Source organism: Myiozetetes cayanensis, unplaced genomic scaffold (assembly GCF_022539395.1).
Source record: "Myiozetetes cayanensis isolate MyiCay16 unplaced genomic scaffold, myiCay2020 scf12, whole genome shotgun sequence".
In the NCBI taxonomy this organism is placed as follows: domain Eukaryota; kingdom Metazoa; phylum Chordata; class Aves; order Passeriformes; family Tyrannidae; genus Myiozetetes; species Myiozetetes cayanensis.
In genome coordinates, this window is record NW_026086826.1 from 27802770 (window position 1) to 27817416 (window position 14647).

Here is a 14647-nt window from a genome sequence, read left to right on the forward strand (position 1 = left end):
CAGCAAAGAAAAAGATGTGTTTCCCTCTTTTGCATCAAATAAGAAGTAGTTGTGCCCAGAGCTGACATTCCAATACTGAGGGGGTCTCATAATTAAGACTGTCCTAAACTCTGGCCCTCAAATGAGATGATTCCTCATTAGAGGACACCTGTAGCGCAGTTACACTGCCCATGCTGCCTGTCTCTAGCATCTCACACAGCCTAATTCCTGCCCAGCTTGCAAGTGAAAATTAGCTGAGTGTAAGTCTACCATCGTTTCCAAGGGCATGGAGAATCAGGAGAATCCCCTTGGAATGAGTAAAGTCATAAAACTTGATTGGAGCTGGCAATCCTGAGAGGAGAACAGGTTTTGGTATTTTCACAGCTGTCTAAATATGCTGGTGACAGCATAAACCCCAGGGTTTCAGACATGGTGCACAAAGATGATCCAAGAAGTGACATCCCTCATCATTCATAGTGATGTTACCATGCACCTCTCCAATATAGGACATATGGGAGATAATTAATTTATGCACACATTTTTTTCCAGTAGGTCCTCTCATGTTGATGGCAGATGTAAAGTCCCACTGCCTCACCAAATTACTTGGGACACAGCAGCCAAGTTCGGCTTTACCTGGATCACAACCAGCAGGGGCTGAGGCATGGGGAAAAGGCATCTCTTGGCTTAAATTTTGCCTTTTTTTCTTTTCCTTTTTAATTTCGCAGGAGGCCGTGTGTTTGCAAACCCCCAGGACTGTGCCCAGCACCTGATGAACGGGGACACCCTGAGCGGCGTCTACACCATCTCCATCAACGGGGACCTGAGCCAGAGGGTGCCGGTGTTCTGCGACATGACCACCGACGGAGGCGGCTGGATTGTGAGTAGCTCTGGGGTTGTCCTGCGTGTTGTCCCCATCACAGAGCAGCCAAGCCTCATCCTACCAGCAGAGCCGAGCCCCACGCTGCGCGGGAACGGCAGCAGGCTCCGTATCGCACGCTTCATTTCCCACGCCACGGGGAATGGCCCACGCTCCGGTAATAATAGTTACACTTGGAGAAATGCCCTTTGATTTATTTGACATGTTTGCAGTGCTTCTGGAGAGCAGAATCTGTGAGTGAAGCTGATTTATTGTTCCAGAAATGAAATTAATGGCCGGTAGCTTTCACGGGGAATGATTCACACTGCCTGCAGTAGGAGGGTGTCAGGCATCACCCCGACTCAGTCTGCACAGGAGCACTTTAGAAACAAATGCCTCTTTGGCTTTTGAATTGCACAAACACTGCTTGTCTTGACGTAGATGGACTGACAGCATAAGTAAATAATGCCATGGTGCTTTGATCTTATTCATGTCAAACACTTACTTACACACATTACACAAAAGCCTGCTCGATGTATAGTCAAAAACAAAAAAAAAATGGGCTTCCTCAAATGCTGATTTCCAGCCAGTACATTTCCCTCCATCTCGCTCCGCTTCAGAGCATCCCCTTGGATATCACAGAAATAGCCAGCTGAGAGCAGAATCCTGTGCTAGAAAACCAGGGGCACCATGTGTTGGGTAGAGCAGAAAGCTCAAAGGCCAGTTCCTTCCTGTTCTCATATTGATTTGCCTCAGACATTATCTAACACCTCTTTGGTTTCTCCATCTGCACATGAATTAATTGCATGGCTGCAATTAACACTAAGTGGATGAGCATTGCAATTTTCTCCCCTGAAAGGCACAATGGAATGACAAAGTGTTGTCTTCATTTTGTGTGTCCGAAGCCCGACAGAGACATTCCTCATCTCTGATGAATCACACTGATTTTGCCCCTGGTCTTCCTCCACCTCAGGTCTTCCAGCGGCGGCAGAACGGGCTGACCGATTTCTTCCGGAAATGGGCAGATTACCGGGTTGGCTTCGGAAACTTGGAGGACGAGTTCTGGCTGGGTATGACCTTCACTGGTTGTCTTTCATCGAGGTGTCAGACCCAAGTTCCCTGTGCTGCTCACCCGTGCCAGCTGTTGGCTCCTTGCCTTTCACCACATTCCTCTACACCCTCCCTCAGACAATTTTCCTTCTGTTCATTCCCTGCCCTTCACATTAGAAGACACCCAGGGACACGTCACATAAAAGCACATGGTAAAGGTCAGCAGCTCCCTAACTTGCTCATCCTAGAAGAGGAGAGGGGTACGCTGGGACTCTTCATGGACCAAACCCCATCATCCCATGACTACAGATTGCCTTGGATGACATCTACAGCTCATGGCCTCGGCCAGCAAGCCAGTTTTCCAAAGAAAGTAGGAAGGGAGGGAGTGGGAGACCCAGCACAGTTCTGAAATTGAGTTTGCTCTCCCAAAACCTGAACAGGAGCCAAAGCCAGTCCTGCAGCGTAAACACACTCGGGCTTGTACAGGAGCTTAACAGCAACATAAGAAGCAACAGAGTTCCTCAGCTGAAGGTTCCCAGCTCCAGTAGCAGGGAGAAAGCTAAACTTGGGCCTTGAACTCCTGTCTCCTAGGCACAGAGAGGTGAAACTTGCGTGAGGACAGAGAGCTCAGGCCCCAGCAGTGCCAGGAGAGACACAGACTCACCAGAAGCGCTGCTGCTCTTCGATTCCTCTCCTCACTCTCATTTCCCACAGCTGTTTTATTTGCCTAGAGCTTTCCTTGTTTGCTCCCGGAGCGGATCCAGGCACTGGGTCTCACCAGGTGTTTCACTGTTTGCCTCCACAGGCTTGGACAACATCCACAAGATCACGTCCCAGGGGCGCTATGAGCTGCGCATCGACATGAGGGACGGTCAGGAAGCAGCCTACGCCTACTACGACAAGTTCTCCATCGGCGACGCCCGCAGCCTGTACAAGCTGCGAATCGGGGACTACAATGGCACTTCAGGTACAGCCTCGTGGCTGGCAGGGATCTTGGGGAACCCCGAGGGTCTGAGGCTGGGAAGGAAATCCCAACAGCAAAGCTGACTTGTTTGGAGCAGCAAGACACAAACCCATAGTCCTTCCTGCCATCCTGCAGTCCATCGTGTAAACCAGGCTGATACATCCCAATGAGTACACAGGGAATTTTCCATTGGGGATTAGATATTTAATGTCAGAGACACTGCTGTTCAAATAACCAGGTCAGTCATCAGAGGTGTCATCCCACTTGGCAGTAAGGGCAGCTGGCTATTGATGCCACGCTGGAGGGTGTATTTATCGCCTTTCCACAGCTATGGAAAAATCTGAAAGCTTCTGCGTCATTTCCTCACGTAGAGGCCAAACAGTGGCCAGTTTTATAAGGACACTGGCTCACCTGCTTGCTTGGTTGATGCAGGAGAGTTAGGCTTTGCCCACCAAAAAACAGTGGGTGCTGGAGGAAGAGCACGGGGGGGTTTCTTCCCCAAGAAGGGGGAAGGGGGAACAACTGCAGCCCTTTGAGCTGGGATAGACGTGCCCAGCGCAAGCCTCCGTGACAAAACTTCACCACTGTGTACTTAAGCAAGGAACCCCACACCACATCTGAGATGGAGGAATTTTCCTATTCAATACCTAACAGTGGCCACTGGAAGAGAAGCGACAGGAAACTTTCAGGACCACCAAGGAGTGTGTTAAGAACATCTCCTCTAAGGACATCACCCAGTTGTAATAATGACCATATTTCACTTTGGCTTCTCTTTCACCCAAAAGCAGCTCTCTAGTTCCTTAGGCAGGAGGTGAGATGAGATGAGATTGGTGTGTTTGGTGGAATAAGACATCACACACCTTCCCAAAACTTCTTCCCCTTATCCAAAGGGAGAAAAGGTGGCCAAGCATCTTGGTTCAAGACATGAATGCTGGATCTCCTTTGGGAGAAAAAAATCTCCCTTTGGCTACCAGGAGGAAAGAGGCTGAAAGCATCCTAACGTGATATAGCAGAGCCAAGCCTCAGGAAATCACGGATGCTAAAATCTGGAATTGAATTAATTTCTGGAACACTCAAATTCAGATCCAAACCCATATAGCAGTTTATCTGACAAAGACAAGCAGCCTCTGAGATTTGCTATGGTCTGCACTGATCCTAAACAGACAGCAGAGGACCTCAGATGAACCAGTTGTGAGCAATTCCAGTTCATGTTATTCCCAGACTGTCAGCTGCTCGAGCCATTGGTTGGCAGGCTACCACATAACCAGAATATCCTAATTTCCTGGTGAAAAGACCAGATCACTCAGAATCCATCACCTTCAACGGTCTCTCTTTCCACAGGGGACTCCCTCACCTATCACCAGGGCCGCCCCTTCTCCACCAAGGACAGGGACAACGACGTGGCCGTGACCAACTGTGCCATGTCCTACAAAGGGGCCTGGTGGTACAAGAACTGCCACCGCACCAACCTCAACGGCAAGTACGGAGAGTCCCGGCACAGCCAGGTAAGGGCAGGGCTGAAACCCTCTGGTAGATCTTCTAGGGGCACGTGACAGCAAGCCTAGGCTGGGGCTGGGGCTGTGTGGTCACTACACCGGGGTCAGGGGCACTGCTGGGGTGACCCCACACCAGCTGGAGTGAAGGGAGCTGATGCTTTGTGCCTCAGAGTGGCTGCCGTGGTCATCTGCTGTGGCATCTTGTGTTGCCTTCAAAAAATATTCCTACATTAAAAAAACAATCAAGCCACAGCAGCAGGAGAGTTTCTTGCTCCTGCTGCAGCAAGTTCTACCTTCTGGCTTCTCTACAGCAGCCAACCTTATTTCCTTCCTCTCCCGCTCTAGTTTCTTCTTAGGGTCTTTCTTTACCCTCTGCCTTTCTCTCCCTCCTGCCAGGGGATTAACTGGTACCACTGGAAAGGCCACGAGTTCTCCATCCCCTTTGTGGAAATGAAGATGCGACCTTACAACCACCGGAACATCTCTGGGAGGAAGCGACGGTCCCTACAGCTCTGAGCCAGCTGAACCCCCTCCTGCCTCCCACCACCTGACCTTTTCTGTCATTTGTTTGTATTTTATAATATGAAAAGGGAAAAAAAAAAATTACTACTCGTCTGAGATAGCAACCTGCCCCTCACAAATGCTGGAGGGAACCACGGCACAAGGAGAGGCCGTGGGAAAGGGAAGACCTCATTGCTTTGCATCTGTCCCAGAGAAATACCAAATTTCCAGTCTCCCTAACCCAATACTCTGACCCTTAACATGAGAAGAAAGAGAAAGAGACAGATTTTTTTGATATTTTTTTAAAAGACGTAGGAATCCCCAGCAAACCCTGTTAGAACGTTTGTCGTAGGGCTTGTGGCAGGAACCTTTCCCACAGGGACCTTGGTGCAGCCACTTCCACCCCAGTCACGGCCAGGGGGGCCCATCCTCTCCCTGCCTTTTGTCCCCTCCTGGCAGGGAGGTCCCAGGCTTTATGCCATCCTGTAGACACAACCCTTCCAGCAGGCAGAGGCCCATCTCTCCCCTATGGGCAGCCTCTGAACCCACGGAGACCAAGCGAGGATGAGCAAACACAAAGCTCACCCCATCCCCAGTTTTCACAGATCCCACCCAGAGGGGCTTGGCAAATATCTGTAGATGTAGGCAAACTCCAGAGAGTCCCCAGCTCATGTGTTGGTCCCACCACAGCCAAAGTCATCCTTGTGGGCATGGGGTGTAGGGAAACAAGAGCTGCTCCACCAGCCCCAACACGCATTATCCACTCCTCTGAGCTGAATTCATCCTGCTCCAGGTGCACATCAGCCTGGGTTATGCTGAGCTTGAGGCAGAAGAAAGGACTTAAATTAGAAGACTTGGGAGAAAAATCATTCCTTGTGGCCCCAAAGCTGAGGGCCCGTTTCCTCTGCTATTTCTACATTTCTGCCGTGCTCTCTCTCACCGAGGTCATTGGTCCCAAACCAAAGGGTCTCAGAGAAGGAGCAGCAACCAAAAGATACCACACAACCACAGCCCAGCCTGAAGCCAACAGCTGTCACAGCCAGGTGCTCCTGTTCATGGACCTCCACGCACACAGGAATGATGACAACACAGCCAAGGGAAGAGAAGTGCAAGCTGAGGAATTCACATTCCCTTCCTTCTCCTACAGCATCTCTCTTCTACACCATCAGAAGAGGGACACAAATCTCAGTGCCTTGGTATCACCATTTCTCTAACAGGGAATCAACTGTTTCCCCTCCTGGAAGAAAGGCTTAGTCCTTTCAGATTTTGGAGCACTTCAAGGCCCTTGGAAGAATTGATGAGTTCGCTCTTCCCATCCTTCTCCTATCTCAAGGAAGGTGGACCCTTCGGATAGCTCTGGCTGTGCTCAGTTGTCACTGACACCACCTCCACAGAGCCCAAATGGCCACCACGCTCAAGTCACCCCTCTGCCGAGGGCTCTGATCAATGCTGGGCATTGTCACTGGCCTGGTCTGGGAGAGGGGACGCGTCCCCACGTCCAAGGACAATGCAGCTGATTGCTGGGTTGGCAGCCAGGGCAGCATTACAAATGCTGAACACTGCGTTTTCTTTTTATCACACTGAAGCTGCTTTGTCTCAAGAACATCTTCCAGATGGCAACATAAAGGCATCTTTGCAGTAGCTTATAAATTCAGGCCAGTGTCTCTTTCACGGCCACGCTCCTGGATGTTCTGACGTTACTCACCACGGCTGCAGAGCTGAAGAGGGGCATTAAGTGGGGAGTGCAGCCTCCTTGGCCGTGCCACGTCCTGGCACATGGAGTCACAGCTAACCCCAAGGTCAGGACTAGATACAGGGCCCAGCCCTTCACATGGCCAGCTTACAAACTGCAGCCTGACCTGCAGAGAGGATGCTGCAGCTCAGCAACATCTCATATGTAAATGAGGCATCTCTTCTTACTTCCCATCAGCATCAAATCAGACAAGAAGTGAAGCAGTTGATGAACAGGTCAGTCAGAGGCTGCAGATGATGGGATCTCTCGCAGGACATGGCCAGTGTCACAGATGGCAGCATGTCACACATCCTGAGCACCCAGCCCTATTTTAAAGTCCCAAGAACCAACAAAAAGCAGCAGATGGAACAGATTAAAAACTAAGAAGCCTCTTAGTAGACCGGCAGAGCAATTTTTCCCAACACCATCAAGAATTTATAGGCAAGAAGTGTCCTAAGAAAGGCTGTATGGTGCAGTGGTTACAACTAGGAGCAGAGATTGGCATTCACCACCTGGTCTGGATGATGCTGTTTACTTACCTACCCAGGTGGAAGGAAAAGACATGAGTGGAAACATTTGCGGCTCATCATTCATAACCAAGCTGAAGGCAAGAAACCTCTCTTCTCAAAAGTATGACTCAAACAGAAAATCAAAGCACAGCAAGCTTTTCCAGGAGGTTCAAAAGGACATCCTCAAAAAGGCTGATTATTCTCTACACAGGTTTACTGACATATATCTCTCCCTCCTTCCTTGTGTCTGTCATCCCTTTTACAAGTCCTGTAACCAGGATGAGTTGGCCCAGTTGACCCAGCTCCACAGCTGAGTATGAAGGACGCTCTTGGGGACAATATCCAACCTTCCAATGCCATTATATGTAAGTGCTGGTCCCTGACCTCACACATGATTCCAGGGTGTTGTCTTTCCATTATCTTGGTGAAACACAGAAAATCTTTTAAAGGAAAGACTTCTACAGGTCATGGTTTTCTTCTGGTGATAACCCCACCCAAGGCCAGGCACACAATCAGCAACAACAACCCGGTCATTTGGGCCATTGTCCCTTGTTCACATTGTCCACAAACAAGATACAATTTTCCAGAAATTAATTTTTCTGCACTACCTAATGAATATTTTTTTTTTCCTTTTGGACAAAGCTCTGACAGCAATTTCAAGCAGATTTGTGCTTAGTGTTGATGTTGCAGAAGGGCAGGTGATTAACTACAGTTTCTCCTCACTCTCCATCACTCTTTCTCTGAATTTGTTCTCCAACCAGACAAGTCTGGCCCTGAAATTCCCAGAAACCAAGCCTGGATCCTGTGCAGTGCTCATCTTGAGAGACCTCGGCTCCAGCACGTGAACCATCAGCGGGCTCTGGTGGCTCTGCTGTTCCATCCTGGGCTCGGGTGGCCCAGGCTTGTCCCAGAGCCCAGAAAGGAACCCGAAGCTGTCACCCAAACCACTCAATCCACTGCGAGATGCCACCTCACACAACAGGGGGCAGGAAGAAGCACATCAGGTCCTGCACACAGCAGAACACCACGTGCATCCAGGACCCTCTCAGCTCTTATTTCTAACCCCAAAATCCTGGAAGGAAACACCAAGGGACTTTCTCATCTCTTGCCCAGTTTTCATTTCCCTCTGTTTCCCTTCTCCAAGCCCACCTTCCCAATGCACACTGCACTAAAACATAACCAAAGAAAAAAAAATAAATGTCCTGAAAGGAAAAGCTGCTTTTAGCAAAGTGATCCTCAAGGCAGCAATTTATAAACTAATAATTTTGAGGAGAGAGGCCATGCTTTCCTCAAGGTTAGGTAGGTTTTGGCAGGAGGATACTGGAAGAACATGTACACAAAGGTTGGGGAGAAGCCTTTGCTTCTACTCCTTATCTCTGCAGTACTTTACCATGGGCATCTCAAAGCATAGTACCAGATTAAATGCACCCTTGCCCCAACCCTCTCCCTCCTTCCCAAAGTGATGCTTACCCCAGGTGAAGTGCCAGGGTGTGGAAAGCACAGCGCATGCCACCTTCATCCCCAGTGGTGTGGCAGGTGAGGGCTCAGCCAGTGATGTCCCCGTGCCCACAACAGACTCAGAGTGACCTGTCAAAATACAGCAGGAGCCAAAACACCTGCCTGGTGCATCACCACAGCAGCACATGCCCTCATCCCAACCCAGAGCTGCCCTCCTGGTGTGTCCCCATCGTTGCACCTCGAGGTGATGACACATCCCCTGCCTGCCCTGTGCCCCCCAGAAACACCCACAAGTTTTGACTTTACCAGACACTGCCAGCAAAGAGCTCTCACCCCAAAAAACCCCCTTTAATTCATGCTTACACCTGCTAACAAAGGGCTCTGTCCTGGGGCCAAGCAAGAAGCCCATCCCTGTTCCTGCAAACCAAGCACCCTGGGATGGCCTTAAAACCAGCTGAACCCTCTGGGAACCACCAGCACCCTCCAGGGTCACCTTGCCCCTTCCTTATTAAACCCTGATGGTGGTGGCAGCTCCTTGCCCCTTCCAGAGGGGGGGTTTGGGGGAAGGGGAAGAGAAAGGCCCTTCCCTGGGGAGACCCTGATGCCCAGACCCACCTTAATACCCTGCCTGCAGCTCTCAAGATGTCAGTGGCTTCTCAGAAAGAGGGGGACACAAAGACCTAAACAAACAAACAAACAAGCAGCCCCCTGTGTAACCCTGGAAATGCATTTAAGATATTAAAAAAAAATTAAAACCATAAATACGGAGGGAGAACGGAGGCAACGAAATGCCTTGGACAGGTTCTGCTGAACTCAAACACAAACCAATGCAACCAAATGAGGGGGAAGAGGAAAGCAAAGAAATGCAGAAATAAAATAAATAATATAAATAAATAATATATTAAACAACCCTCCCCACCCTGTAATGAGAACGTAGCTCGGAGAATGGGATCGACGCTTGTTAACCATTGTTAACTAGTATTTTTAGTCCTGACCGCTCTTAGGCTATGTATAGTTCCTTTTTTTAATGCATTTTCTATACATTAATAAAAGATACTGAAGGAGTGAGCTGTGTGCCTGTCCAGGAGTGGGGTGGGAACGGGGCCCTGGGACATCCAAGCCCAGCAGCACCACAGCCCTGACCTCATGCCAAGAGAGGACATGCATGTCCTGTCCCTAATCCTCGGTTATCCCATGGCAGAAGGAGTGTGGGGGGGCTTGTTAGCACAGATTCCCCATGGAACGTGGAGGAACAGAGCAGCTGAGAGACCAAGCACATGGAGTGGGATAAAAAAATCAGAGGAAGTTTTGGGGCAGCCCAACTTTGGCATCTCCATCTTTGGAGGTGCTCAAGACCAGGCTGGAGAAAGTCCTGAGCAACCCCATCCGACCCCAGGGCTGTGTTGGGCAGAAGGCAAGACCAGAGGCTCCCAAGTCCCCCCTGTCCCAACTATGCTGTTAAAATAAATAGCAATAAAGTGACCACAAAGTCAGGTCAGCGCAGCCAGTCCGTTAACCCCAGGAAGGCAGGGAGCTGCACTTTGGCCTCAGCCCAGCACGAGATGTTTTGGTAATAATTTTAGCTGCTCCCACGAGCTAGAGAGGCTCTTGGCTCTGCAGTTTCCAGCCAGAGAAAGCAAAGCCGTGGTATGAATGCTCGGGAGCAGAGAGAAACAACCCCGAAATCTTCAGTCAAAGCCATTCTCCCAATTTAAACAGCAATCTATTCCCAACCTGATGGAAACCCCACCAAAAAAACTGATTGGAAGGTTAGTTCCAGAGGAACATGGTCCCAGTGGAAAGCAAAAAACAAACAACAAACAAACAAAAACAAACAAACAAAAAAAAACAAACAAAAAACCCAAAACAAAACCAAAAACCAAACTTTCAGAAGATTTTTAAACTCTCATTTCACACACAGACTTTATTTAAACCTCCTCGGTTTTCTTGTTTGACACGTAGCCAGACAGGATGAGAAAGCCCGAAAGAAGCTCCTCTGCCAGACCACTTTGATATTTTCTAAATTTAATTTCCGAGAGACAAAACAGGGGAGTTTGCTCTGCAGCAGCTTCTCAACTTCTCTTTCTCGGTCCGATTTGCGGGACACGAGAAAGGGAAGTTGTGAGCCTGGGGATGCCCCAGCGCGGTCACGACCCTCGGAACACCCAAGGCCAAGCCTGATGGACTCAGCTGTCTGGATTAAATGAAACTTCTTTGTGTCTGAAGGGAGGCAATGCCATGGGAGACCCTTCAGGCAAGCCCAGGTTGCTCTCCCCAGTGGGTGGAGGAGCTGAGGGATGGAGATGGATTTGGGATGGGGAGGAAGGGTTACCTGCACCAGTACCTGTCATCCCAGTCTGGCCAAGCCTGGCCAAGCAGTTGACCTGGCTCAATGGGTTTCATTTATGGTCCCTTAGAGGAGAGCAGTACCCTCCACTGTACCCCCCCATTCAGTATGGCTGGGGCCACGTGAGACCCCCAGCACCCCAAAAAACCTCACCTGGAGGACACACAGTCCTCCCATTGCAAAAACCAGTCTCAAGAGGTGTGCACATGTCACTCCGAGGTTGGTTCCCAGAGAAGGCAGGTGCATGGGGAGCCACAGCATCCATCTGGACCATAACCCAACATAACCCACCTCCCAAAATCAGTCACAGCCCATCTCTGTGTTTCAGATGGGATAAGAAGGGCTGGCACAAGCCCTTTCCTAAGCACCCCAAGTTTTGCTTAAGCCAGGGGGGTGTTTTGCTCCCTAGACTGACCCCTGGGGAGCTCCTGCCCCATCACAGGTGCCCTCCCAGCTCCAGCCCCCTCTGCCCTTGCCCAGCTCAAAGCCATATCTAGACACAGTTCTGCAGTACCACCTGTGGTGGGATCTCACATTTCCAGGCTCTCCAAGGAGCATGCCATTCCCAGGCACACCACACTCCTCCTCGGGCACTTCCAGTCCCGCAGAGCATCGCAGCCCCCCCCAACTGCACTTTATACCGAGAAATGTTTCATCACAGCCCTCTTACAAAGTCCCCTTCTTGCATGAGCGATGCTCGGGAACTTTGTTCCACCAGCAAACATCAGGAGGGTGTACAAAGGTCCTCAGCAAGGACCTTGGGCATCCATCCCAAACCCAGAGCTCGAGCAACACATTCCCAGCAACACACCCTGCAACCTCAGCCCCAAAAACCCTGAGGGAAACGCTCAACCAGGAGCAGGACAGAGGGAGGAGGGGCAATGCCTGCAGGAGCAAGGCTGGAGCAGGTCGATGAAGGGGCAGCCTTGTGCCACGAATTCACAGTTGCTTTATGCCCTGTGGGATGGGATTTTTATAGCACCATCTTTAACATTCTCAGATTTTAATTCCCCCTCGTAAGACTGGATGTGTTTATCATCCCTTTAAAATCCTCATTCCCGTTTTTTATATTTTTAACTCCTGGGGTTACGAGCTTTAAAGCTTAGTTATGTAGAGTGTAAAAAAAAGTTATGAATTATCTCTTTTAATCAAATCTAAATGTGAGGCTTTTAAATTTCATTGATTTGTCTCCCAACCCTGGGATGAGGAGTGCTGTGAGTAGCAGCCCACAGGCTCATTCCCCTTCCCTGCACTACAGCCAGCAGTTTTTCTGCTTCCAACTTGTTTCAACAAGCATAGAGCTGGATTGGGAAGGACCTTCAAATATCATCTAGCTTCAACCCCCTGCCCACGGCAGGGACACCTTCCACTAGACCAGGCTGCTCAGAGATCCATCCAACCTGGCCTTGGATATTTCCACGGATGGGGCAGCCACAGCTTCTCTGGGCACCCTGTGCCAGGGCCTCCCCACCCTCACAGGGAAGAATTTCTTCCCAATATCCAATCCAAACCTGCCCTCTGTCAGTGTGAAGCCATTTCCCCCTGTCCTAGCATTACAGACCCTTGTCCAAAGTCCCTCTCCAGCTCTCCTAAGAGCCCCTTTAGGCACTGGAAGGCTGCTAAAATATCCTCATCAAATACATCAGATTTGAGACAAGATGCTGGCTGTGATTAGGGACATCTTTACAGCAGCACTTCTCTCCCTCCCAGTGTTTTGGGTTGCTCTTGGCTGTCAGCAGGGATGTCAAGGTTTGCAGCCCTCCCACAGGGGGCTTATTCCCAGCGGCATGGCTAATCCTCTTGCTCCCAGCCAGGTTATTCCCTGGCATTGCTCCTCGGCAGGGCCCAGCAGGGCTGCTGGCCAGCAGGGCAGAGCACACCAGGATGTGGTGGGAGCACAAGCTGCCTCTGTTCACCACAACACACACCCCTGTCCTCACGCTGTCCCCTGCATTTGGTGACACCACAGCAAAAGAGGGGGCTGGAGGAAGAAACTCTGCAAACGGTTATGAGAAAAATCCTCCCTAAAAGTGAGAGAAGGAGGAGGATGAAGTGGGAAATCCCCCCTGCAAGAATTTCAGGAGCAGGCGTTGGAAGCAGGCAGCTGGGAGAGGAGCAGCAGAGGGGAGGGGGCTGGAGGAGCATCACTGGCAGCACTGTCCCCCTGCTCCCGGGCACAAGCTCTGTCCCTCCTCCTGGTCCCACGGCCCCTTGCTGCACTCCAGTCATGCCAAAACCAGCCAAAATCCACTTGTTTACCCCTCAACCTCAACCCAAGGCTGCCTCTCCCCCTTCCTGAGGGGGACTTTGCCCCTCCAAATACAGGAACCGCCTCTCCCTCACAGAGGGGCAGAAAGAGGTCAAACAACCCTAGCAGAAAGGTCTTGGGTGTTTTTTCCCCTCTTTCACCCACCACGATTTGCATTTCGCTCTCGGTTCCCTCCCGGGGGGTGGGAGAGGGCCCACCAAGCCCTGACACCCAGCTGCATCCTCCCCACACAGCCCCCGGTAGCAAACAAGAAGAGGAGCAGGAAGGCTTTGAACTGTGAAGGGCAAAGGTCAAAGAGTGCCATTCCCAGGCAGGAGCGAAGCCCCAAGGGCAGCACAGAACATCCCAACTGCTCCAGTGCCACCAGCCAAAACCCTCATGCGCTCCTGAGCCGAGGGACATCAGCTCACCACAGCTCTCTGGGAACAGCTTCCCCCATGGAAGTGGCTTATGGAGGGGAACAGATAATAAAAATAATCAAAATGTTACTAATAATTTGGCAGCTGCTTTTCATTTCAGAGCAGGATTGGCTCTCTCTGCCTGGCCCAGCTGGGCTCCGGGGGAAGCCAGCACCAAGGGGCAGCCACTGATCGCTCCTCAGCATCGGGAGGCTGAGCCTAAGGAAGGACTGTGCCAGAGGGGACAGCTGGCACAACTGGTTTTTCACCTAAAAATCAACCTGGGCAGATCAGATCTGACACTCATCTAACGTGGGACACCCCTAGGAGCGGCTGCTCCAGGAGCAGGCATGAGCCACCACATCCCACGACTGGGCACACACTCTGGTCCTTGGGGGCACCGGGTTGTGCCCGAGCGTCACTCACCCCTCTGCCTTTGGTTCACACCTTCCACAAAATCCAGCCCCTGGATGCTGCTGGTGACCCCATTTCCACGCTGAGGAAAGGAGCACCCCCGTTCACCAATGGGTTTTTCCTCCCCTGGCCCTCACGTTGAGATCCTTGAGCTGTTCCCGAACGGGAAGGCACCGCGTCACGCTGCCGGGACTCGCCCATGCCTGGCGCTTTCCCCACCTCCTGCCTGGGGTGTCTCCTCTCCCCCTCGCCTGCCACAAGCGCTGCCCGTAGGATTTCCTCAGGAAGGAGTTCCTGAAGGCTCACACACACAAAACAATCGGCTCTAAGCCAACACAAAGCCCCATCACTCTCCTCCCGAACACCAAAACGTGCCCTGAGCAGACACGGACGCTCCTCCTGCTCAACCCCTCGCAAGTTCCTGTACCCCAACTTTCTTAACACAAGCGTCAAGCAGGATTTGAGGAGGCACCTGAGGATCCCACCTCGCTCCCCACCCCAGCATTCCTCTCCCCTACGGAGGGGTGATTCCACGGATCTGGACTCACCTCAGCAAGCCCAGCTGCAAAGCCTCCCAGACGGTGGTGGGGAAGAGGCACCCCAAAAACTCACCGGTTTTGAGGCACTTCCCCTAAGAGCAGCATTTCTCCATATAACTCCTTCCCTGGGACCGA

The 14647-nt window shown here is 51.1% G+C and overlaps 1 protein-coding gene across 2 annotated transcripts in view; it reads left to right on the plus strand.

Annotated features, from left to right (window-relative positions):
* Positions 1-9610, plus strand: part of TNR (tenascin R) — a 74559-nt gene extending 64949 nt beyond the window's left edge. For both annotated transcript variants that reach the window (XM_050307142.1, XM_050307143.1), the window contains 5 exons: positions 705-856; positions 1809-1905; positions 2691-2852; positions 4191-4354; positions 4742-9610. In XM_050307142.1, coding sequence (XP_050163099.1) covers positions 705-856; positions 1809-1905; positions 2691-2852; positions 4191-4354; positions 4742-4861 — 695 coding nt within the window. In that variant the 3' untranslated portion in view covers positions 4862-9610. The remainder of the gene's footprint in view (positions 1-704; positions 857-1808; positions 1906-2690; positions 2853-4190; positions 4355-4741) is intronic.
* Positions 9611-14647: the final 5037 nt, after the last annotated feature.